Here is a 26,945-nt window from a genome sequence, read left to right on the forward strand (position 1 = left end):
CAATGCATCTGTAGAAACAGAAATTAGAAAAACGATTCCATTTACAATAGCACCAAAAACCATAAGATACCTCGGAATAAACCTAACCAAAGAGGTAAAGGATCTATACTCTAGGAACTACAAAACACTCATGAAAGAAATTGAAGAAGACACAAAAAGATGAAAAAACATTCCATGCTCATGGATTGGAAGAATAAACATTATTAAAATGTCTATGCTGCCTAAAGCAATCTATACTTTCAATGCCATCCCAATCAAAATTCCAATGACATTTTTCAAAGTGCTGGAACAAACAATCCTAAAATTTGTATGGAATCAGAAAAGACCCCAAATCGCCAAGGAGATGTTGAAAAAGAAAAACAAAGCTGGGGGCATCACGTTGCCCGATTTCAACCTATATTACAAAGCAGTGATCACCAAGACAGCATGGTCCTGGCACAAAAACAGATATATAGACCAATGTAACAGAATAGAGAGCCCAGATATAGACCCTCAACTCTATGGTCAAATAATCTTTGACAAAGCAGGAAAAAATATGCAATGGAAAAAAGTTTCTTCAATAAATGGTGCTGGGAAAATTGGACAGCCACATGCAGAAGAATAAAACTCAACCTCAGTGTGAGACAGGAATCCATCAAAATCCTAGAGGAAAACTTAGGCAGTAACCTCTTAGACATCGGCCACAGCAACTTCTTTCAAGATACATCTCCAAAGGCTAGTGAAACAAAAGCAAAAATAAACTTTTGGGACTTCATCCAGATAAAAAGCTTCTGCACAGCAAAGGAAACAGTCAACAAAACAAAGAGGCAACCCACAGAATGGGAGAAGATATTTGCAAATGACACTACAGAGAAAGGGCTGGTATCCAAGATCTATAAAGAACTTCTCAAACTCAACACCCAAAAAACAAATAAGTCAAAAAATGGGCAGAAGACATGAACAGACACTTCTCCAAAGAAGACATACAAATGGCTAACAGACACATGAAAAAATGTTCATCATCATTAGCCATCAGGGAAATTAAAATTAAAACCACATTGAGATACCACCTTACACCAGTTAGAATGGCAAAAATTGACAAGGTAAGAAACAACAAATGTTGGAGAGGTTGTGGAGAAAGGGGAACCCTCCTACACTGTTGGTGGGAATGCAAGTTGGTACAGCCACTTTGGACAACAGTATGGAGGTGCCTCAAAAAATTAAAAATAGAGCTACCTTATGACCCGGCAATTGCACTACTGGGTATTTACCCTGAAGACACAGATGTAGTGAAAAGAAGGGCCATATGTATCCCAATGTTCATAGCAGCAATGTCCACAATAGCCAAACTGTGGAAAGCCGAGATGCCCTTCAACGGATGAATGGATAAAGAAGACGTGGTCCAATTACTCAGCCATCAGAAAGGATGAATACCCAACTTTTACATCAACATGGATGGGACTGGAGGAGATTATGCTAAGTGAAATAAGTCAAGCAGAGAAAGTCAATTATCATATGGTTTCACTTATTTGTGGAACATAAGGAATAGCTTGGAGGACATTAGGAAAAGGAAGGGAAAAATGAAGGGGGGGAAATCGGAGAGGGAGACGAACCATGAGAGACTATGGACTCTAAGAAACAAACTGAGGGTTCTAGAGGGGAGGGGGGTGGGGGGATGGGTTATCCCGGTGATGGGTATTAAGGAGGGCACGTACTGCATGGAGCACTGTGTGTTATACGAAAACAATGAATCATGGATCACTACATCAAAAACTAATGATGTTTGGTGACTAACGTAACATAATAAAAGAAAATTAAAAAAAAAGAAAATGGTTATCTTAGACTGATAGCCAACATTGTATTTAATGAGGAAATATTAAAAGTTAGAAACCTAGCAAGGGTGGCTGTTATTACATCATTAGTACATTTTTACTTACACAGTGTACTGAAAGTTGAAGCCATTACAGTTTGAAATAAAAAAAAAATATGAAATGTATAGCTAACTGGAAAGGAAGAAATAAAATTAACATGGTTTTACCACTGCCTCATCTGTAGGGAAATTTCCCATTGATTTTATTCAGTTCCAGTTTGTGTTCACAGTAAGAGTTTGGTTTGCCTTTTTAACACCACCATCTTCATATAAAGGATCCAAGTTCCCTTATCCCTTTCTTCAGGAGAACCCACAAGTGTCCAGGAGTAGTGAGTGAGAGGTTATCCATAGGTGAAAAACCAGAAAACCTTTCACTCTGTTCCCTGAATCTCTGAAGGTTTTTTTCCTTCTTCCTTCTGACCATTTCCTTCTCCATTTTGGCTTCCCACTCTACTCTCTGTCTCTCCTTTTTCCAGGTCCAGTTTTATTTGTTCTTTTGAGGTCAGAGAAAACAGCCCTCCAAATATGCCTATAAGAATTCACCTGACAGGGGCGCCTGGGTGGCTCAGTTGGTTAAGCGACTGCCTTCGGCTCGGGTCATGATCCTGGAGTCCCGGGATCGAGTCCCACGTCGGGCTCCCTGCTCAGCGGGGAGTCTGCTTCTCTCTCTGACCCTCCCCCCTCTCATGCTCTCTATCTCATTCTCTCTCTCAAATAAATAAATAAAATCTTAAAAAAAAAAAAAAAAAGAATTCACCTGGCACTCTAGGTCTATGGTATGTTTGAATCTTGGTTCCTGAGTGAATATGAACTAGGAGGAGAGAAATGACCCCCTGAGTGTAAGTGAGAAAGAAGAGTAGATGAGAAATACCCTAAATACCACAAAATAAACAGAGACATGGTTCTGCCACATTTGCAAATATGATTCTGTACACAGCACATAGGGTTCTTTGACAAGCACTCCGTGAATATTAGCTATTGATTCTTGAAAAACTCATCTGGCTGCCAAATAATCATTCCTAACCATTATTAATCTTTTAGTGACTTTGCTTGTAATTAAAATTTTATGGCGAAAGTATCTTTAAATCCATCTGGCTCAGGATGAGGAGCTATCTACTGTTTGGTGTAGGGCACCCTGATTAACAGGGCTATGTGGGGGAGGGATTACCCCAAAAGGAGTTAAGCTGATCATTTCTTTTAAAAAGCAGGAGCACAAGGTGCTAGCCAAGAAAGAGTAGCTGTCCACTGCAAGTCTAATAAGAGACCATGCATATATGTGAATCTATACAGAAGAAGGTGTTTACCTTAAGTAATAGAGAGGTAAAGCTCCTGTGTATCCAAAGGCAAGTACTTTACATCTGGGGGGACAAGAGGTCTATGGGGAATGGTGAATTATCTAATTTGACTAGAAGGGAAATGCACAAAAATGGTGGGGTATAAAACCGATTAAGTGGGGCAAAGGGGCCAGATAAAGGCAGGCCTTGAATATCGTTAGGGTTCTTGAAATTTAGTTTACAGGAAATTGAGAAACCAAATTTAAAATTGAAAATTCTGAGGAAGAAGAAAGCTATCTACTTGCATAGAGATTTAAAGTATGTAATATATCCACCTTGCCAAGTGTCCTCAGCTTTCTTCTTCTTTCCAGTAACCTCTTTGAAAATGTTCTAGGTTGAAGTTTTCCCATGATATTTCAAATCAACAGATCATTTGTGTGAGGTTAGAATTACACTTGACAATAATGGAGGAAAAATACACACAACACAATAAAAACAGCTCCAAAAACAACATTTTGGCTTTTCTTGTGAAAGAGGGTAGCACCTTAAATGTCTTTGATAAGGTTCCAAAATCATCTCAAATTACTAAAAAGAGGGGAGCAAAAAAAAGGTCAGTTATCAAGTTTCATGTTAAGTGTTATTTAATTTAATAAAGTACATTAATGAAAGAAACAAGTAGTTCATTTCAAATGAAAAACCATATATGCCATTATGGAATACTCTCAGTTCTTTGAAAAAAAATCAGTGATTCTGAGCATTTGAGAGTGGATCTGGCAGTGATCATTAATGGCTGCTGAAATCAGTAGGTGAAAATGTGCTGGGGGATTTTACAGTGGATGGATCATATTGACAGCACGGAACCCATGATCAATGTCAACATCACAAAAAGACAGACAGCGGGAGACATCCTGGGCTAGCATAGCTCATATGATGCAGGTATGAAGGAGATACCACCACCTAGCCAGTCTTCGTGCGCTCCCAAATCAAGCCTAACCTGTATCTGGTCATGCCTCTAGATCTGAATTTTTATAGGAAATACAAGGAACAGAGGAGTGGATTAAATGACACCACCAGGATACAGACTCCAAAATCTAGAATGTGGAAAATTCTGAGACAATAAGGTATTCTATAAAAATCCTAAAAGAGACTGAAAACATATAATAACCAAATTCTAAAGAGACTGAAAACATATAATAACCAAATTCAATGTGTCATCGTTGTTTGATCCTGATTTAAACGCACTAACTAAAAAAAAGAAGTTACGAGACAGTTTCTGACGTTTGAATACTAACTAGATTTTTGCTAATATAAAAAAACTATTACCTTAGTGGTTACCTCAGTGGGTATTATTGATTGATGACTACCTACTTAAATAATTTAAGTGGAAACAGGGTGGAAATACTGATTTTTAGTAAAGACCTAAAATATTCTGATAGGGTGAAGTCCAAGTCTTGGATTCTTGGACTTTTTTTTTTTTCCTAGCAGATTCAAATGAGACCAGTGTCTGAGGTTAAAGCACTCATGCTGGCCTCTTGTTGATCACTGAGAAAGAATCCCCGAGGACACCCTGTAGCTAAATTGTGAAATCCTGTGCATAAGGAGAGAGAAAAGGAGAATATGTCATTTTTTTTCCACAATGCTAATACTCAGAGTATTCTCCTGAGAAAATTGGGGTTGTGGGGGCTGGGAATAAAGCTATGTGTACCTTGCTCCTGATGAGCCTTCTCAAACTCTGAAACAATAAAAGGACAACTCACTGGAGACTAAAAAGCATCCCTGGTCAGCCTGGACCTTGGACACAATCTTGGCTTGGTAGGGCATTTTCCAGAGAGTAGGTTGCCTAAATTAGGGAAGAAGGCACACCACGTGTATATTTTTATTCCCATCTCTCTGACCTCATCTCCTTAGATCTCTATCTGCAAAGCACATTTAGCCCAATCACTGACACTCTTGGACTCAGATTCAGACACCTCTGGGATGAGTTGTCCTACCTGTGCACCACCCCCACCTCACCCCAGCATCAACCACATGTCAGTTTTTCTATACCCTGGATTTAAAAGAATGGTGTGAACACTAGAATATTGAGAGAGGGATGAGCATAGCTGACAGCTAGTTCCTGTCACCCAAGCTTCTCATTACCACTGCTGTTCCTGGAATTTTGTCGTGCTTTTCTCTGAGTTTTCCCTCTGTATTTTTTCTACCATTGAACTGTACCCATGCTACAGGGACTGTAACTGTGTTAAAAGCACAACATAACTCATAGAAATAAAGAGTGCAATGGCCCTTCCCCAAGGTATGTCTGCCAGAGAGAACTTCTCACTGATGCTCAAGAATTAACAACAGATAGAAGGATGGGAGAGTGGTGAGCGGGAATGGGTAGCAACTGGAGGAGCAAAACCTTAAAACAATGGCTTTTCCTCTTGTTCTTTTCCCTTTTTCTCTCTGGGTTGACCCTCCTTTTTGCAACTCCAGTGTGAGTGTTTGGATAAGAAAGAACTAAAGTCTCACTGGTAAGGATGAGCTTCCCTTCTGAAATACCCTAAGACTTCATGACACACAGAAGGTGGGGTGAGAGTGAGCAGGCTATTTAGACCTGCCAGTAGGGAAAGTGGATGGCGTTGAAAAGGAGAGCAGGATGGCGTTAACTTCCTTCTGGAGGAAAAATCAACCCTTAGATGCTGATAATATGGGGGTTTTGTCACAGAAATCAGTTGAATGAGTAGCTGGAAGGAAAGGTCATGAGTTGGTCTATATAGATGTTGATTTTGTTAATCTTTTTGTTGGACATGAATAGGGTGGCTTGCTGGCTCCCCGTAATCTTCTCATTGACAATACCCATAATAATTCACCCCCTACCTCTGGAGTAACCATTTTCTTTTCCCTCACTTTCCTTTCACACCCACACATAAAGCCAAAATGCAGTCATGTGTTTGGGTGAGAGCTGCCATTCTCTTATTTGGCCATGTATCCTTGACTTTGGTGATTGAACAAGAAAGAGCACTTGACTCAATCTAGACCCATCATAATATCCACATTAACTGGGTCTAGGTTTGGCACATAACTGAATCTGAGCCTAAGAAATGCCATCCCCTGGATTTTCAAACTTGAGCTGTGGATTAATGTTGTTTTCTTTCTGATCAACAAGCCAGATAGAAGTGCACCCAGTGCACCCAGATGTGTTATCTGTAGGCAACACAGTTTCCATCCTCATGGAGAAGCTAAACCAAGAGAAGGAAATTTACACACAAATAACCAGAGTAAAGGCAGTAAGAACTTGGCCTTGATGGTGTTTGATTTCCTGATGACATCTGCCTCCTCCTTAGCAAACCCTAACTTTGCCTTTCCACTTTTTGGTTACATGAGCCTATGAATTCTTTTTTAGACTAAGCAAGTTTAAGATATATTTCTGTTGCCAGAAACCAAAGAGCCCTAAAACAAAAATGAAGTGATCACAACTACCAGGTTGTTGATATATCCATGAATGTTAGCTCCAGCAGTAACCCAAATATAGATTGCTATAAAAGATTTTTTTCCCTAATACCATCCCTCTAAAAAAAAAGTAATGTCATTGTAGTAACTGAAAATAGTTGGCTCTGATGTTTGCTGTCTAACAATATAATTGGCCTGTTTGCAAATGACTGGTTGCAGTATTGGTAATATTGGCTCCACATTTGTCAGGGTCCAAATTTCTGTGTTAGTTCAATAAAGGTAAGTGCAATGAAGAGCCAGTATTACTTGAATCATTTGCAAAAAGGAGTTGTTTCTTGTCAGTCTCTATCATTACATTTGTCCTTAGTCCTTGTTATATACAGTTGTCATAAACTCTGGTTTGATTTGGTATTTAAGAAATTGGGAACTAGCAATGTTCTCCTTCTAACAGTAGCATACGCATATCCTTGGTCCTTGTATTGATGGTTCACCTTTTGGTTTGTGGCTTTATTTTTTCTCTCCCTCCAGATTTGGTGCCTATTACCCTTAGTTAGGCAGCAAATTATCAGCAGAAAATTACAAATATATGCATATGTCCTTCCAAGTCATTCATTTCCAATCTTGTTTTTCCCTGGCTGCTGTGAGAAGTATTAGGATTTACTTAAATTTACTTAAATTGGGCGCCTGGGTGGCTCAGTTGGTTAAGCGACTGCCTTCGGCTCAGGTCATGATCCTGGAGTCCCTGGATCAAGTCCCGCATCGGGCTCTCTGCTCGGCGGGGAGCCTGCTTCTCCCTCTGACCCTCCCCCCTCTCATGTGTTCTCTCTCATTCTCTCTCTCTCAAATAAATAAATAAAAAATCTTAAAAAAATTTACTTCAATTATGCTATTACATATAACAAAATTATTTCAGTTATACAAGATGAATGAACCATGAAGAAAATGATTGGTTCACCCTGGGAGAAGAGAGATTTTAATAAAGAGTACATAAAGCATTCAAGTTATCTGACAAATAGGAAAGATCTAGATTTCCTTCTAAACTAGAGCATGGTTTAGAGACTAAAATGATTGTTTCCACTGAAAGGATCCTATTTAACCATTAGGTTTTTAGAACGCAAGGCAAGCAGTAAGTTAGTTGGTTTTAGGTGTTTCTGTGTCCCACAGCCCAAATACTACCACTATCATATATTTGCTTTAATTAATTTATAGATTATCTCATTTTTATGAACTGATAATTACTTAGTATGTCATATCCCGAAGTCTTCCAAGATAAATGGTTTAACAGAATAACGAGTGTCATTTAAAAAAAAAAAAAGAAAAGAAAAGGTTTTTGTGGCAAAACAAGTTTGAAAACCACAAAGTGGTTTCTTTACTGCAGAGGCTCTGAGATTCTTTAACATGGTAATATGTATTGGGAATCTCCACCATAGAGATAACGTCTCCCATACCTGTTTTTCTATGGAATTCTTTCTGAGTAGCATATCTTGTGAAACTGGAATTCCTCTACACATGCGTTAATCCTCTACTAATATCATTGGCAAGGATTAGAAATATGAATAAATGATGGGGCCCCTGGGTGGCTCAGTCGGTTAAGTTGTCTGCCTTTGGTTCAGGTCACGACCTCAGGGTCCTGGGATTGAGCCCCGCATCAGGCTCCTTCCTCAGTGGGGAGCCTGCTTCTCCCTCTCCCTCTGCTGCTCTCCCTGCTTGTGCTCTCTCTCTTGCTATCTCTCTGTGTGTCAAATAAATAAATAAAATCTTTAAATAAATAAGTAAGTAAGTAACATAAGGCAGTCAAATTTTCTAACAGAAGGAAAGATCCTCCCTCCCCTGTCTTTGGTTCATGAGCTTTTGGTTGAATGAACAGTGCTTGAAACACTGACCACTGATAAGACAAAAGAAACCACCTTTTCATTAATAATGAAAATATGTTCAGGCACTTGGCCTTGAGCAGACGAGGGAAGCACGAAATCGATGCTGTCACAGATACCTACCATATAACTCAGATTGGTAAACTGCCAGCCACGAGCCTACATCCATTTTACCTGCAAGAATTCATTGAAGGTGAATTTTGTGAATTTGCAAATTGTCCCCCCAAAGCACTTGCCCACAGTTGGGGGCCTGTTTGCCCTTCCAGGTTACCAGGTTCCAGGCTAATCTGGTACACATTTCGGTAAGGATTACTGTGATAGCAACAGTTCTCTTTTTATAAATAATTGGTAGCTTGAGTTGGATAAGTCCCCTGAGTATTTAGGTTCAGGTATATTTCTTATAAACTCTTATCAGAGTGCAGTTCTTCTCACAATGCCTGCTCTGCATCCTTAGAAGTTGTTGATAATGGTGACAGAGGTTAGGATCCATTCATGTATGAGTTTCTTTTTAAAACATCAGCTAGAGGGGCATCTGGGTGGCTCAGTCCGTTATGCATCCAACTCCTGATTTCGGCCTGTGGTTTCAGGGTTGTGAGTTTGAGCCCCACATCGGGCTCCACACCCATGCTTAAGGTTCTCTCTCCCTCTTCACCTCCCCTCTCCCTCTCTTGAAAAAAAAAAAATCAGCTAGATTCTTACCCATCAAAAACAAGTTTCCCGTCATGTGAGCTCGTTAAACAATTTGTTGATACAAAAGGCAGTTAAGCAAAACAACCAGCTATAGACATGGTTTTAAGATTTTAACCTAAAATGAAAGTCCTATCATTTATTTATACTTAACAACAAATGACCACTACAGACACTTGAAATCATTTATTCAAGGCATTTTTACATAATCTTGCAATCCATAATATAAGCATATAATAAAAGAATATGAGAGTGTAAAGAAGAATATAAAGCCAGTGTCTGGGCATTTAAAATAAGAGCTCTTCAAAAAAGTTACAAATGTTTTACACATAGGTTACCTGAAAAATTTGGAAGAAATTAAAACGTCATTAAAAACATTACTATACCAGATCACATGTCACTTAGTTCGTAGCAAGCAGTTATATATTAATTAAAAGTTTATATCCTGTGAGCTAAAACTTAATACATTTTACATTCAAGTTGAAATATTTCAGCACCATTTTGGTTTGAAGGATAAATGAAATGCTTTAAGTGTTCAAAAGTGGCCCAGGACTTTTGGTAATTGGGAATGAAATTGAGCTGTTAATTGAATATGTTGATTGTGAATATGAATTCTAGACATAGAAAGTATAGAAAAAGGGTAATTTTTACTTATCAGTGACTATATGGTTAATATCAAAACAAGTTATGTTTAAAACAAAATATTGTCTGTATTTTCAGAAAGTTTGCTGAAGATGAATTCTCAGTGCCACAATCATTTTAGTGCACTGAATTTCCTCCAAAATCTGAATATTGGGGATGTTTGTAAGTGTGATTATCCTATGAGATGTCAGAGAGAGAAAAAATTGCTCATTATTATGAATAATACCTAGTGAATAGTTAGATGATAGAGATTGTGAATAAAATTACTATGTAAAAAAATATAGATTTCCTGGAAATAGGCAATGGATTCTTGTGGATACGTGTGGATTCGCATGTTATAGTACTGTTGGGAGACTGAACCTTAGCCTCAGAAGTCAAGACATCTTTAATCTAGACTATGGTCTGAATAATTATGAAGCCGCTAATATGGCATATGGAAGGAGCCAATAAATTATTTTCCTATTTAGCCCATTTTTTTTCAGAGTCTTTATTAGTCTAAAAGCCAGTCCCTTTTCAGTACTCAACATTCTTAGGTTTACTTCTACTTCCTATTGTAAAAATATTTTATGTGGAATTTGGTAAGACTGGATTAGGTTTTTTATTTAAATTTTATTAATGGATGACTTTTACCAGCTAATCATTATACGTGAGTTTTTGTGGTTATTCAGAGGAGAGATCCCTTGAGGTTCAAAAATATTAAGTGTTAAATCAATACTTGGGAGTTCTTTGGGAGTGTTTAGGCGTAGGAGGAAAGAATATTTATATAAGGGATAAGCAAGAATCTTTAGCTTCCTAATTGAAACTTTTTTTTTCAAAATCAACCAAATAGTAGGTGTTATATTTAAGAGGCAGACATTTCAAGGATTGAAAACATAGTTTTAATTATTAGTAACACATACATGCATATAACTATTTATTTTAACTTATTTTTTAAAATAAAATATGGTCATGAAAAACAATAGTGCTAAAAATAGAAAATTTTAGACATGTACTTATAGTTGTTAAAAATGAAATAAGGTGAACCTAAAGGGTAATAATGATATTTTTAATACTTATTGAGGTTAGGGGACAGGTTTTTTTTTTTTTTTTTTATATCCCAAGCATGTAAGTGCCTGACATGTATTAGGCCCTCAAATGATGATGGGTGGACAGACAGATGGAAGGCTCAGTGAATGATAGTAAATGTCTTCTCATATGTGTCCAAAGACCGTAATATAGTGTTTACAGGGGTAAGAATCTCAATGAAATGATAGGCCTTAATGTGTAGATGCCAGTCTGGCTCAGTATTAATACTGACAGTAGTTTTGTTTTGTTTTGTTTTGTTTTTTAAAAAAGCAAGTATATTAAAATACCTCTATTAGAAAAGACTATGACTTGAAAGGATGACCCTACAGTCTTAAAACTAAAAAAGCAACTTAAGGCAAAGAGGTACATCAAAGAAGCTACTCCATAGCTCAGGTACTAGCTCAGTGAAAGTTCTGGGCTCTCTCAAGCTGCATTCTCTTTTGGTAAGTATGTGCCCTGGCAGATGAGGATGGCATCCACCCCGGGATGACTGTCCGTCTCTAGCCCATCTTGCTGCGCTGGGCATTAATGAGTGCAGGATGACTCTTAGGAGTTGGTGTTGACTTCACAACTCTATGACATACGATACAGGGATGCCAACTCACTTTTAAATTTTACCAAACTAGAAATCCCTCGCTGGAGATTTTAATACTGGCTAATGTAGGAAGACTTCTGCCTAAGCCCTGCTAACTTAAAAGTGTCATTTGATTTCTCTCTGTACCTTTTGGAACTAGGAAAAAAAGCAATCTTCCAAATTTTGTTGTGGCACATGGTTTCACAGTTTTAAAATAAAATCACAGCTGTCTCATTATGCAACACAGTCGTTTGTTTTACAGAAAGTTATTTTTTTTTCCCTTATTCACCAGCTCCTCAACTATGTAATGTTATGTGCTTTGCTAATTTGGTTTATACTTCAGACACACAGAAAGAAAAACAAAAAACAAAAAACATGTATTACTGAGTCCTGGATGACCTGATAATGTTCCTATATCTAGATATTACGTACTCTGGATAATTTAAATTTTTTTTTAGCATTCTTCATTTTAAAGCTGAACATTAAAAAAAAAAAAACGTAGAAAAGCTGAAAATCCTAAGATGTTTTTCATTAATGTTTTAAAATATTTGAGAGACAGTTGTGGTTTTGGGAACTTGTTTGTATGATTTTTATGTCAACCAGGCAAATTTTTCAGTTAACTCTTCTACATACTTAGATGCATACATAGTTTCTCTGAATGTATCACATCTATATCAGAATGACTTCCCATAGACAAAGCTGTCCTCCATACACCAGTCCCCAGAATGGTGATTTTAAGAATGCCACTCAAAAGGTCTGCCCATAGGAGAATTAAAGAACTGAGGCAGCATCAGTGAATGTCAGACAGGAGTTAGGCAGCTCAGTTACTTAATTTGTTCCGAAACAAAAGCTGACTTAAGTCAGAATAAAATTGTACACTTAACAGAAAGACAGGAGTTTACTAATTTTAAAATGTAAACATAAAATTTTATATAGGGATGTAACTATCTGAGTACATATATTGCCATTTCTCTGCTATATAGTAATATTTCTTGACACCAATGGTAATGTTTGTTCCTTCGTCAGCACCAAATGTGTCTGTATCTGTTTGAACAGTAGGAGCCTCCTTTCTAAATTAATCTATGCTAAGACAAATACAAGCCAGTTATTGTTATGGTTCACTGAAATCAAGAAAATTCTCAGTTAATAGTAATTTTGGTTCATTCACTAAAATGTTATTTTCCCTTTTACACTATAATTTCCAAAGGAGCATAACAAATTTGGATTTCCTTCAAAGAGCCAAAGTGTACATCTACAGAATGGAAACACTGTGTTCATTCACAAAGTAATAAGAATAATATTAAAAATTTCCCAAGTAATGCCAATTTAAATGTTCAAAATCCAGTTATGTGCTTTGTTATAAAACAGTCCAAACAAAAATTCCTTTGTTGCTTTCTGTTCTCTCTTTCAAAATCTATAAATCCTACTGAAGTTAATCTATTTTTTCCCACTTCAGAACACCAGGCACTGATTTATCCATTAGGAGTTTTGGCTTGCTTTCTAATACCTAGATTAAGAAAACAAAATAGGACAAATTATTAACTTGATAATATTCTGAGTGAGTACAGTAGACAAGTTTAACCTTGACCCTTTAAAAAACATTTGTAGTAATTTCCCTCCACATATGCAGTAGTCACCTCGTGAAATTACCCAGTACATTATTTTAATAATGTTTGAAGGAAGCGACTATGTTAGCTGCCGAAAGTGCATGCCTGATACCTACAGACTTAATGTTCAGAGTTAAAAGAAACAGCCTCTGAATTAATCAAGAGTAAAGCAGGACTCAGAGGACCAGCAGCCCTGTCCAGATGAGTTCACTCCACGGAGTGGGGCGTGTCCACCTAGAAGCAGGTTCATGGCCACTGCACCATCTCGGGTTACTCCTTTCCCAGCGTGGTTTTGGATGTAAACGGATGCCTTCAAAGGCAGAGACTGAGTCAAAGCCAACCAATCCAATATGTCATTTATACTGTGATCATAGATCCCGATGTAAAGAAACTAAGCAGTCCAAATCATAAACCAGTGATTTCCAAATATTAAGTTTTGTGAGAGGAGAAATTAATCGTAGTATCATAAAACTGAACTGGGGGCGCCTGGGTGGCTCAGTTGGTTGAGCGACTGCCTTCGGCTCAGGTCATGATCCTGGAGTCCCTGGATCGAGTCCCACATCGGGCTCCCTGCTCGGCAGGGAGTCTGCTTCTCCCTCTGACCCTCTTCCCTCTCATGCTCTCTGTATCTCATTCTCTCTCTCTCAAATAAATAAATAAAATCTTTAAAAAAAAAAAAAAAACTGAACTGGGCCACAGTCCCTCAGTCCATTTTTTTGTTGACAATGAGGAAAAAGAGGAGAGAGGTGGAACTCCTGGGTGGTTAAGCGTCCAGCTCTTGGTTTCAGCTCAGGTCATGATCTCAGGATCCTGAGATCGAGCCCTGCATTGCGTGCTTAGTGTGGAGTCTGCTTGACGTTCTCTCAATCCCTCTGCTACTGCCCTAGCGTACATGTGTGTGCACCATGTGCTTGCTCTCACTCTCTCTCTGTCTCTAAAAAATAAATAAATCTTAAAAAAAAAAGAAGAAGAAGAAGAAGGAGAGTGGATATATCAAAGGCACACCCTGTCCTCCTGGGTAGTTTTTACGCACCAGTGGAAAGTTCTCCAGTATGTGATTAGCATGAAAACACTGAGCGAACTGAGGGATGATACGTCTTGAAGAGTTAAAAAGGTACAATAACATTACCAAGGGAATCACATGCCGCGCTGTTCTCAGAACCACCAGACTGACCACGCAGCTTTAGGCAAGTTACACTCCTTGCTCAAGGAACTTCAAAGACTCCCCATGGCCTTCAGAATGAAGTTCAAACTTTCTAGCTTGCTCTTCAATGCTCCCTTTGATCTGGTCCCAACTTACTCTTCCATCCTTTTCGCCCAAATCTTAACTCCTTAGCCACACTAGAAGACTTGGTTTTCCAAATATGCCCTGCAGTTTCTCCCTGCTGTGGAGTGGCCAATGATGCTGACTCCTCCTGGCATGCCCTTCCTTAACTGCCCCCCAGGCCAGTCCTCCTCAGCCTTCAAGGCCCAGTTCACATGCTGTCCTAAAGCCACTCCTGAATCTCAGCCAGAGGAAATCTCTCCTTCCTCTGAACGCCGATTCCCAGCAAGGGAGACCAGAAGCGAAAGTCAGAATAAAGGAGGCAGGCATCGTTCTCCTGAAGGTGAGGGTTCCTTTCTCAAGGTCTCTGCACATCTTTCATTAGTTTTCACTCATAGAGTGGATCTTGTTATTTGATTACAAATCACTGTGGGTCCTTTCACCTTCCCATATTTCCACCTGATCCATATTGCTTATTAAAATTTTACCTCAACCACTCTTGCAATTTAGTTACAGTCAGTGACACCTGGTTTAAAAAAAAGAAAAGAACAACTCTGTGCTGGAGCAATATAATGATTTTTATTTGTACTAAATACTTGGCAATATCCAATTCAGTAGATTCTACTCGTGAACATCCTCTGCTACAGGAGTTACATCTCCAGACCTGTTCTTAGTGCAAGGTCAGCCGTTGTATCTGGGGGTCACCCAGCCGATAGCAGAGGTCCTTCTGTTTCCCCTGCATTTCATCTTACCCCTCATAGAGTTTTATAGTGCCTCTCTACTCCAGTTATATGTGTATTTCTCTCGGCTTCTCAATTCCACAGCCTAAATTCCCTGAAAGAGAGGGTCATTTCTCTACTGTGCGAGTGTTGAATTAGAGTCTACACGGTGGCAGGCCTGTACCCGGGAAACGGGTGGACAGGGGTCTAGGTCCCAGCCATGTCAGAGCGGATAGGAGACAAACATCATACAGGAGATTCACAAGTAATCAATTGAGAATTATTGTAACACAACTACAAGGGAAGAGTATAAAGGGTCAGAAATCATACTTATCTTTGCCTTACTCTCTAATACCTAGTGTAGGGCCTCAGTAAAGACAAAGTGCAAAAGTGAGAATGCCGATGAATAAACAGAGAATGAGTGAATAAGGAATCCTAAAAATTAAGAGAAATTAATTAATCCATGTATTTTACATTATTTTAGTTTATCTTAGCTTCAATTACACTGACGTGCTGAGGATTTTCATTTATACTTTGATCAGCTCCACACAATAGGGGCCATAAACCCAGCCAGGTTTTCTGCCTGGTGGGCACGTTCAGGAGGATATACTGGATTTTCTTTTTCTGGTGCTGTCCCTTTGCTGTCCTAGGCTGCATCTATCCCTAGAGCTGTGATGAAACTTGTCCAGTACAGGCTCGGCTCTTTCATGGAAGAAGAAAAAGGCTCCCTCCAAGGGCAATGCAGCCCAAGCCACAGTGCCTGGCCCTGTCCATGAAAAATGGACTGCTCTACAGAAGCCTCACACTTTCACTGGCCAGGAGCCCGGGGTGGGGAAGAACCTGCACAACCAGGCTGAGGTGAGTTTGGGAAATCCCACAAACTTCAGATTTACGTGAGGCCAGCCACTGCCCTGGTTTGTGGATCTGGGAGAAATGTGTGTTAAGTGTAAATCACTAGTGTAAGCTCTAGTGACAAGTCTCCACGTGACCCCTGAGGCACTCGTGCCCTCTCCCACGTTGCTGCATGTTCAGCATCATTCTAATGCTGTTGTTCTGGTTGGGATCAGTCACAGGTGGCACAGGGGGTTAGGCTTGCTAGCCCAGCAACACTAGAGCAGACAGGCCTTCAAGGACGGAGGAGGACAGAGACAAGCCAATCACACTACCTAACTCTGCTTCCATTACTTTCATCACAGCGTCACCCCTATTAATATCCATGTGCTGGGGCGCCTGGGTGGCTCAGTTGGTTAAGCGACTGCCTTCGGCTCAGGTCATGATCCTGGAGTCCCGGGATCGAGTCCTGCATCGGGCTCCCTGCTCGGCGGGGAGTCTGCTTCTCCCTCTGACCCTCCCCCCTCTCGTGCTCTCTGTCTCTCATTCTCTCTCTCTCAAATAAATAAATAAAATCTTTTTTAAAAAAAATATCCATGTGCTGGGATTCCCTCTGAGATTTCATTCAAAGAAGGGTTTAGGGGCTAGGCAAATGACGGAGTAACCTCCACACAGCACTCCTTTTTGTAGGGTATTTTTTCTAGTGCTTGTGGTTTTAGAACTCAAATTTGTAAAATCTTGGTTTCTACAGAACAGTCGGTCTGACCTCTTCAGTGAAGTGCTTTAAAGCAGTGATTTTCAAAATGCACTTTAAAGAACTCTTGGAATTTCTTCAGAGCTGCTTCACGGACGCTGGCGAAGAGACAGGAAATCCAACTGTTTGGGATCCCACAAGGTCACCCACACAGCATATGGCATGTTTTACATACTCAGCCACCACACGGGCTTTTCGCAGTAAACAGTGTGTTCTGTGTGCATGTCTTGTCTCGGAAGCTAAGCTTTAGGATGATAAAAACCGGAGTACATCTCCCCACCCCCTTCTCTAGCATCACCAAAGAAAGATCGGCTCTAATTTTGTGATAGCACGGACAGACCATTTTACAAGGAAGCTGTAGTAGTAGTAGAAACAGACACGGGTAGGGGCGCTTGGGTGGCTCAGTCAGTTAAGCATCTGCCGCATCAGGTCATGAACTCAGAGTCCTGGGATCGAATCAGATTCCCTGACTCAGAGTCCCTGCTCAGACGGGAGTCTGCTTCTCCCTCTCCCTTTGCCCCTCCCCCCCACTCGTGCTCGAGCTCTCTCTCTCTCTCTCTTTCTCTCTCTCAAACAAATAAAAATAAAAATCTTAGAAAAGAAAAGAAACAAACACATGTATAATGCCTGTCAGTGAACTAAAACGCTTCGAGAGGAGAATTCTAAGCTAGGCAAAGAGGACTCACGGTGAAATCGTGCAGCCCGAGGCATAGGCATGGTGTCCCGTGTAGCGGATTTCACAGCGCACAACGTTGTTGGAATAGTCCGATTCAGGCACCAGGTAGCTGGGGTTCACACTGACCTAGGCAACATAAACATCATCCGTGTTTCAGATTTCATCAGCAGTGTTTGCTGGTTAATTTCTTCCTATTTCCACAGGGCTAGAACAAGGAAATGCTTCAACTAAATCAAGCAGGGAGGGGATTTAAAAAGTAAAGCAAGTGGTGAAATTCTGGAGAAGTTATAGAAGGAGGCTCTATATTTTCCCCCTGAAGTTCCTTAAAATATTTTTTTTTTCATATAGGTAGGTTGGTTTAGAAATATTTCTAGGAGACCTTGAATTGCTTGCAGGATTATGGTTATCTCACAATGAATTCACAAGGGGAACCCCACTGAGTTGCAGTCGAAATAAATTAAAGGTTTCTATTTTCAAAGGTCTCTACCTTTAGAATGTAGTTTCCAGGTTTTACATCCGTAATATCAATCCACTGGCAGTCTATGTCTGCATTATAGGTATCATAACAGCCAGGACTCAACCCCTAAAACAAATAAAATTTAAAAATGTAAAAAGATGGTATATGGTTAGAGTATGCTAAAGAATGTGCTTATTATTTGCAAATTAAATTTTAAGTTAGTACTTACAAGAGTTTGACATAAAACTATACTTATATTGCATCTCCTTTGAGAAGTACATATTACTCAGCCTTATAGCACCTCCAGCTAAAAAAAATACAGGACTAATATAAGTAGTAGTACATCTAGCTTCTTAAAAGTGTCATCAATCACCAGTGATAAATACAATCTTAAGTGACAGAATAGGCCTCCATCAAAATTCTAGAATATCACCAGTTCGGGAATAAAGGCCATGTAATAATCCACCTAACTCACATGTCCTCAGTACAAACCTTCCCACTTTCTCTTGGAAATCACCTTCCTTTACTCTGAATGCCCCGATTTTATAGTGTTTGTCCTCTAATGCTCTGTATTATAATGGTACCCTATAAGAATATATCCAACTACAGATTATAAACTCCCTGAGGCTGGAGTCTTTGTTGCATTTTTGAGTAGCTAACATTTATAAAGTATGTAGTATGTGCCAGGAACCGTTTTAAACATGTTACACCTATAAATTCAATTTTCACAAGTACGTGAGATAGGTGCTATTCTTATCCCCATTTTGCAGGTGAGGAAAATGAGTCATTTTAATGTTAATCAAGTCACTCGAGGATATATAGATAGTAAGTGGCTGAGCTGGCTTTCAGTTTAGATGTTGAGGGCCCAGGGTCCCTGGGTCCCCACCACACTATTCTCCTTCTCTCATTGCCACTGAAATATGTTATTGAATTAAAGGGATGAATGTATGTCTCAGTAAATCAATACCACCACATCACTCCACTTGCTAAGATACTCCCTTCAATAAGGAAATGAGTGCCTTCTACAGGCAGGGAGGAGAAAAATTCCAGTAAGATAGGGTCCTTGCTCTCCAGAGAGTTACAGTCTGGGGAAATTTGCTCAAATTGGAGTTCATTGGGTATATTCTTGATTCCATTAGTTCTTCTTGAGAAGTTTGAATTGTATTTTCATTCTAATACGAATCTAAAGGAAATTTAAAAGCATATGCTAGAATCATTTTAACTCATTACTTCCATTTCATTTCAGCCCCCAAAATTTCTTCGGTGCTTAAGATCACTTTGGTCACCAAAGAGATGGCAAGATCCTCTAAGCATATTCTAGCAATACTGGGGTGGCTCTTGCTGGATTGGGGAAGAAGGGCACAGCACCTGTGATCTCATTCAGCACACAATAGCACAGACAGGCCAAACTCAAAAGTACCTGTGCCTCAGCAGGGAGAACCATATGGAGATTTTTCAGTTTTCGGGCCCAGCACATTAATTCTGATTCTGGCACATACTAGATACTCAGTAAGCATTAGCTATTGTAATTGTTGCCACCGCGCCTAACACCAAGTCCCACCACCTCCCATGGCGTTGTAACACCTCCATTCATTGGATGAGCTATGTATTTAAGACTGTTTAAACAATGCCACAATGCTGATCTTACCTTCAAGTGAACAAAAGAGCTTTAATGAGCGCTGAAATTGGTACTCCTGCTAGCAGGATTTAAGTTAAGTTTTAACTTTGATTATTTGAACTAGCGCACAAATAATGGGAATTTTTAAGGCTATTGAAAAATCAGGCATGTCCTGTATTCAAAATCAAACTTTAAAAACAGATGAAATGTAGAGACCCTTGGGGCACCTGGGTGGCTCAGTCGGTTAAGCGTCTGCCTTTGGCTCAGGTCATGATCTCAGGGTCCTGGTATTGAGCCCTGCACCAGGCTCCCTGCTCAGTGAGGAACCTGCTTTTCCCTCTCCCCGCCCCCGACTCATGCTCTCTCTCTCTCTCTCAAATAAATAAAATCTTTAAAAAAAAAAAAGAAAAGAAATGTAGAGCCTTAACTAATGCTGTCTAAATTAGCTGTTTGGTTTTAGCAAAAGAGAAGCGGTGGTTACATTAAATTAATGAGGTTAATGTAACTGTTTCTAGTTTCATATATGTTGAAAATGTAAATTTGTTATCTAAGAATTAAGAGTTATATGGAAGTATAGATATAAGGAAGTGATATCTACTTTTATATTTGGATACATTCAAACAACATTGTAATACAACTATTCTAAGTCAACATTGGGGTTTTGTGAGAGTTGTTTTGCCCCTTTAAGTGAAGTCCATATTCAAGAAACACCAGTCTAGTGAAAAACACAAATACATCAATCACTTGCAATGCAAGACCTGGTGAACAGTGGTTTAAATAGGACATAAACGGAAGATGATTAATAAGAAAGCTACCATAGAAAATGAAGTGGGGTCACCCCAAGGAACTGGAAGACTAGAAAAGCTATAAATACCTAGAGACCTAAATTCAAATATTTCAACAGAGAGCTGTCCAGAGTGCCTCTTTTTCTAAATGGAAAGAATAAACGCCAGAGCCTCTGCATAGGCGGGCGGCCACTGCGGAGATCGCTGAGCGAAAAGGGGATCTCTCTGCCCACATATGTGTAATGTGTGGGTAGGTTGCCTCAACTTTTAGTTAAAGGGTAAGTGCTGCCCCCAGAGCATGTGGAATTGAACCTCTTCCCCCTCCCATTGCTCTGATGTTTTAAGTTCAGAGAAAGAAACAGCGGTAACATTTAGGTCACTAAAAAGCTTCTAGCCACAGCCCCGGAATTTGCTCCCCGAGATGCTAGCTGCTGATCCTTTCCTGCCCTGCGTTATGTACGTTCACTGCTCCTTGCCAGAATTTCAGCTGCACTAAAATTACAACGTCCTCTTACAAATGAGGGTGTCTTGTGGAAATACTGGCATGGCTTTTAACTGACACACATTTTCCCATTTATAAGACATACACACTGCTTAGGTCAGCACTATTTTTAAAAATCCATCCAAAGGACATCTGACATCAATTATACTGTAGGTTTAACTACATATGCGTGGAGAAAGAAATTGTGTCCTTCTGCTCCCATTTGCATGCTTGAAAGAGACTGGTTTTAAAGAAACTTAGGTTCTCTCTTTTCTAACCCCAATCACCATTCTCTCTCTAGCTTAAGAGGTGGAGGGAGGAATGGTTTTGAAGGTGAGGACACAGAAGTGTCTTCACCGTTATTTACCAAGCCAGTTAAAGAGTACAGAATGAGTGCAGATCCTGGACACCAGTCAGATTTGTTCAGGGACTAAACCGCTTCTTTCTACTGTGAAACATAGCGACTATGCACATTCACCTTCTATGATGATGAAATTCTTTAAAAATAATTTGAATCTGGGGAGCCTGGGTGGCTCAGTCACTTAAGCGTCCGACTCTTGATTTCAGTTCAGGTCATGATCTCAGGGTTGTGAGATCAAGCCCCATGTCGGGGCTCCACTGTGAGCGTGGAGCCTGCTTGAGATTCTCTCTCTCCCTCTCCTTCTGCCCTTCCCCGCCCTTTCTCTCCCTCTCTAAAAATAAATACATTAATTATAATAATTTGAATCATCAAGTGACCAGCTTCCTTTTCCCAATTATTTTCCATCTTGACTAGGTGACCCCCTAAATCAAACAGTTTATATAAAAAAGACTGGCAGGAGGAAAGAAAAAGAGAAGACCACACTGTTTTCTCTCTGAAGCCTGCGGGTTCCTGAGGTCAGGGGGCCAACCCACCTGTGTATGCGCAGTACATGCAAATCGCCTGTGGTAGCCATAGTCACAGGATGTGTCCTCAAGACAGAAACTGGCTTTGTGGCCTTCAGCCACTCTCCTCTGGGTACCAGCATCAAGTAGGTCATAGTGGCTGAATTCATCCATGCTGTGGTAATGTCTGATGTCCCACACAACACAGAGACAGAGATCAGTAACATACGGAGAAAGGCATGAGGACTTTAGATGACTTCCCCACTGCCTCCCACACTTGTTTTCACATTACAATTGAGATCCAGTTTATCTTCTTAAAGCTAGATTCATGCTAGCTTTTTTTTTCCCCCAGGAAGAGCCATCTATCAGAACTGTAAGCCTTTAAACTTGCTTCTAGGAAAAAAGGACTTCTTTTGAGTATTTTGTTTTCCTATTCCACCCTGTTTTATCTTTGAATATTAATTAGAAATAGACACTAAATGATCTGTGTTTAAGTAAAACCTGCCATATGCTCTCTAGTCTGTTTCTTTTGGCTTCCAGTACTGATGTTTCATTCCAAATAAAAGAAGAGCACATGACTCTTGGGAGGTTTCTATGAGATTTTTTAAAAATGTAAAACCATTACTAAAATGCAAGGGAGAAGTACTGGTATGTTTCCCCCATCATTATTATTTAACTAGTATAAACTTTTATTTAGAAATAAAATAATTCTATTTTACCAAAAAATTAGGTGTTCTTATCTGCTTTTCTCATTTCATTAAAGGAAAGGTGCTGAGCCATGTATCTTCTCACATAAGGAAAGAACAAGAAAAAATTGCTCAAATTGCAGAAGGTTTCAGGGTATCCATCAGGATTTCCTGGCATTACCAGGATTCCCGGGCAAGTTACCAAGGCAAATTATAGAATCACCTTATATAGAGATCTTTAAATTTAGGACAGAACAGACAATTACCCTGGGTTTAACACAGGCATTTTAAAAGATAGAGGTAGGTCCTTCTCAGCTCATGGAGTATATCATCTCTATCTTTCTTTGAGGTTGGTGTATGAATCCTTCTGATAACAACTTGTAGTTTTTATTAAATGCTAACTAGGGCGCCTGGGTGGCTCAGTCAGTTAAGCGTCTGCCTTTGGCTCAGGTCATGATCCCGGGGTCCTGGGATGGAGCCCCGAATCAGACTCCCTGCTAAGCAGAGAGTCTGCTTCTCCCTCTGCCCCTCCTCCCACTGGTTCTCTCAATTTCCCTCTCTCTCTCTCAAATAAGTAAATAAAATCTTTAAAAAAATACTAACTGTAGATGATTTTGGCTATAACAAGCTTTTTTTAGAAATCTTACCTGTAGTATATTGGAATAAAATTCTAGTGAAGCCAATTGCTGGAACGTATCAGCAATTTTAATGAACTGGACTTAGAATTTCCATTTTGAAAACAGGATCTGGTAGTTGATGTATTTTCTTAAAGAAAGACTCCCTTGATGATGTCACATTACACAGAGAAATTTCTAGAAATAAGACTTTGCATTTGCACATCAAGAACTACCTGAAAAAGGAAGAGGCAACTCGGAAGTACCCAGGAGGCCCATCCACTTACTGGTGACAACTGTGCCATTCCCAGGAATATCTCGGTCGGCTTGGTAAGAAATCTGATGTCCCTTGGTTTTTCACTCTTTGGGGGAATCTTAGCAGCACCCTGTGATCATAATCTCTGACATCTGCTCTGTATGCTGTGCTGTGATTTTGAAAAAGAAAACATTACTTTCACAGGATATTAACTGAAGACAAATTCCAAGCAAAACCATTTCCATTTTATAATAGCAACTACCTCCCACCTCCAACTAGACTATCAGTTGCAAGAGGCATTTTGCTTATTTTGTTTATTGCTGAATCTCCAGGTCCTAGAACAGTGCCTGGCAAGTGGCCAAAGTTCAGTGAATATTTGTTGAATAAGTGAATAAATGACAACTATGGAAATCTGCAGTAAAGTGTGAAAAAGGATAATAAAATTAGCACTACAAATGTACATGTGATAAGTAAATTCTGTATTTATAATCAGTTCTTATTTAACCACGTGAATGAGTAGAAAGTATCCCAAATAAAAAAAAAAAATCCTATGTACTTATTAAGAACTTTGAATTCATCAATAGGTTTCTTCTTAAACACTTTCCTAAGATGTAAAGTGGAGAAATAATTCTAGAAGCATACACCCAGATTAGATAAATAATTTGTAACTTCGCTATCTTGAAAACAATGGCATGACTGTAATAATATCCTAGGGAGTGCAATGGAGGGAGTGATGCAAGACTTAAGAATGAAAATGGTAAGTTCGGCTTTCTTCTCTTCCTTTAGCCTGACAGTTCTAAAGGGTCAGAGAGGGAGAAATATACAACTGAACAGATAAATATTACTCTGTCCCTTCTAACGTATTTTGTGTGAATATATATATTCACATACTGTTGAGTATTTTCACTTTCCACTTGAAAAATTTTTATGAGACCTATCAGAACATCTTTTGCTCCCTCTGCTGGTTTCCCAGAAGCAAAGTCAGAGAATTCCATTCCCCAAACTGCTATGATTTTATTTTAGCACTGATTCAAAAACAAAGCTCTTGCTCATGCTCTTATTCTGGCTGAAGTAATACCAAAACAACGAAGTTAAATTGGGGCCTCAAACAAAAGATGAAAACCTAACCTTTGCTGATGAGGGCTGCCCCACTGGCAAGTTAGCCCTCTGTTTTTTTAAGGGGTCACTGACAAGCTCTTCCATTACAATATTTTTTCCACGTTATTGTACAGTTCTTTAATAGAAAGTTATGGGAAACCATTGGCTCCAAAGTTTGAGGATCTTGGAAAAAGAATGTGAGATCCCAACTCTCCAGGATAAGGATTCGCCCCCACCTCCCTGATCTGTGCCACAGTTTGAAAGACAGAACCCACAGAAATCTTCAAAATGTTAACTCTCCATCCAGGTCCGCATGCCCAGGAGACCACATTCCACTTCGCAGCTCTTGCCCCATTTCCCAACTCTTGTCTGCATGGACCGAGAGCGGTCAGACCAGGCACAAGACCAGCGCCTGAAGCGAGATGGGGCAGCGAGGCCGCGGAGATCCCAGCCAGTACCTGGCCAAGCAGTTTTCCTCCGCGGCGCATCTCAGGTTGTACATGGCCATCTTTTGCACGTACGTGGACGCCTGGATGTAGTACGGGTCTGGCACCAGGTCCGGGAGACCTAAACGTCAGGAGGCGATGGGGGGAGGTAGCGGTGAGACAACCCAGTGGCCCCTACCCCGGCTCCGGGTCCCTCCGTGTCCCCTACTCTTCACCCTTCACCCAACCGGGCTGCGGGTAGCAGGAGAACGGGGGACGCCCAGGGCTGCAAAGCAAAGTGGAAAGAAAGCAGGAGGGGCCAGGCGCGCGGTTTGCACCAGATTCCAGGGCTGCCTTTGCAGGCGCAGGGGGAGGGAATCGGATCAGCGGGACTAAGGCCTGCCGCGCCCAGGCAGCCACGTTGGGGGAGCCACAGCGTTGGGGAAGGGGTGCGCGGCTGCTTCCTGCGACTTGGGGGGTGCTTACCGTACTGGAAATAGCCGGTGCCGTATCCGGGCCGGTACCTGCTCCCGGGCCGGGGCCTTTCGTACGTGTCGTAGTAGTTGTAATAGGGGTTGTCGTCGGAGTACTTGTAGGGGTTGTACGGGTCGTCGCCCACCATGCCGTCTACGCGGCTGGGCGGCTGCAGGTTACTGAGCGTCGGGCGCTCTCCGGGCGCCGTCCGGTTGCCGTCGCGCGAGTCCCCAGCGTCGCGGGCCCCGGACGACGAGTAGCCAGCTTGGAACCAATGGCGGGCGGCGGGTCTGGGTCGGCCGGCGACCCCCGACGTGCCTGCAGGGCGCTCGCGTGCTGCCGCCGTGCGGTTGCGGAGCAGCAGGATCGGCGTGCGCGGCTGCGGGGCTGCGGCGTTGGCAGCGCCCGGGGCGGTGGTGCCCGGGTCCCGTCGGCGCTGCGGCTGGTACTGCGAGCCCAGGCTCAGCAGGCTGAACACCTGCCCGTTGTTCTCCCATTGGATCCTCTGGCGCCAGGCGGCCGGAGCCGGCGGCTGCTGGCGAGGGGGCTGCTGCTGGCCGGCGGCCGGCGGGGCGCAGCGCAGGAGCGCGCAGAGCTGCAGGGGCCCGAGCAGGAGCGCGGTCCAGGCGAAGCGCATCGCTCCCTTTGCCTGATGGTCCCCACTCCGGGAGGACTAGGTCGGAGAAAAGAAAAACGGGGCCCAAATCACGCGAAGGAGGGAGAAATCTTCAACCAGGGAGGCGGGCGGAGCGCGGGTCACTCAGTCACTACAAGCAGTGCCGAGGGTGGGCTGCAGACCCTTGTCCTGTAGAGGCGGCTGCTGGGACGTGGCACCCGCCTGTCTCCTCTTTCCCAGTCCTTCTGGAAGGCGACGGGGAGCGGCGCGGCGGCCCCGGCGAGCGGGCAGCGTCTGGAGTGAAGGAAGGAGGAGAGATTTTAAACTTTCTGGCACGTTTGCAAAGTTACACAAGCAGTTCTGGCCCGGCAGCCCCTCCGCTATTTGTTCACGTAATGCGATTGGAAACGTGCAAGGCGGACAGCTCCTCGCCTCTGCCCCTCCCTCCCCGTCCTGTCCTCCTCCCCCCAGACACGTTGCACAGGGAGCGTTAAGGGGAAAGAACAAAACGGAACACACATCCTGAGACACACTCGGCTTAATCTGGGGCGAACATGCAGGAATTTCAAAAGACTCAGACAGGCGAAGGCAGCCAGGCCATGGGGCGACGCCAAAATATGCATGAAGAAAAATGCTATTAGGTCACCAGCCCTGGAGAGGCGGGAAGTCGGGAGGTGGGGAGGGTGCTGGGGGCGAGAGTCGGGGAGGGGGCGGGGAGGGATGCTTGTGACTAACGTTTATCCATAAGGAGTTAACCAGACAAATTTCCCAATGCATACCCACTCGCTTTTATGGGAAGCGCCCTCAGCAAATAAACCCCGGGATATCAAATTTTGTTTTTCTTTGTGTAGGTAATATGAGAAATGGGTTACAAATTTGTTTCCTACAGTGAGTATTTCAATAACCAAAAGTGAAATTTTACAGGGAACAAAGCCATCTAACACTGAAGGGATGAGTAAACCTGTCTCTTTTTCAAAATGCCGGCCTGATTTGTACTTTGACTGGGAGCGGAAAACCTCTTTCATCTGGACGGCATCTACCAGGACATTTCAGTAAAGGGGGCTATACCAAGTCTGCCTAGGATCGCACTCAGAAAGCAGCTTCAAAGAAGCATTTTACATGACTTTTCTCATCCTACATCCGATGAGGAGGTTTGACTTCGGATTAAAAAATAATAACAATAAGCCCTTTAAATCATCGTTTGTTAAATTTTTGAAAAGTCAGTCAAACATCCTATGGTGTCTGGGTGATCTTCCAATGTAAGCAAAGGGGTTTCTGAAGAAACAGCCTGGGTGTTCAGATTCTGTTAAGGACAGGGGAGTGGGAGGG

General features: G+C 41.3%; 1 protein-coding gene across 2 annotated transcripts; it reads right to left on the bottom strand.

Moving 5' to 3' along the window:
• Positions 1 to 9,281: 9,281 nt before the first annotated feature.
• LOX (lysyl oxidase) lies at positions 9,282 to 26,025 on the bottom strand. 2 transcript variants are annotated; one of them, XM_045891540.3, is made up of 7 exons: positions 25,013 to 26,022; positions 24,560 to 24,668; positions 23,035 to 23,172; positions 21,478 to 21,634; positions 17,730 to 17,825; positions 17,253 to 17,368; positions 9,282 to 12,898 (listed from the first exon to the last, which is right to left on the bottom strand). In XM_045891540.3, exons 1-7 carry the CDS (start codon positions 25,635 to 25,637, stop codon positions 12,892 to 12,894), a joined length of 1,248 nt encoding a protein of 415 aa, XP_045747496.1. In that variant the 5' UTR covers positions 25,638 to 26,022; the 3' UTR covers positions 9,282 to 12,891. The 2 variants fall into 2 exon arrangements, with proteins under 2 accessions (XP_045747496.1, XP_045747506.1); XM_045891550.3 differs by lacking the exon at positions 9,282 to 12,898 and having other exon boundaries at positions 17,249 to 17,368; positions 25,013 to 26,025.
• Between the last annotated feature and the right edge of the window lie 920 nt (positions 26,026 to 26,945).

This window comes from Mirounga angustirostris, unplaced genomic scaffold (genome assembly GCF_029215605.1).
Source record: "Mirounga angustirostris isolate CCGP_5_RB_7025 unplaced genomic scaffold, mMirAng1.0.hap1 SCAF_7, whole genome shotgun sequence".
NCBI lineage: Eukaryota > Metazoa > Chordata > Mammalia > Carnivora > Phocidae > Mirounga > Mirounga angustirostris.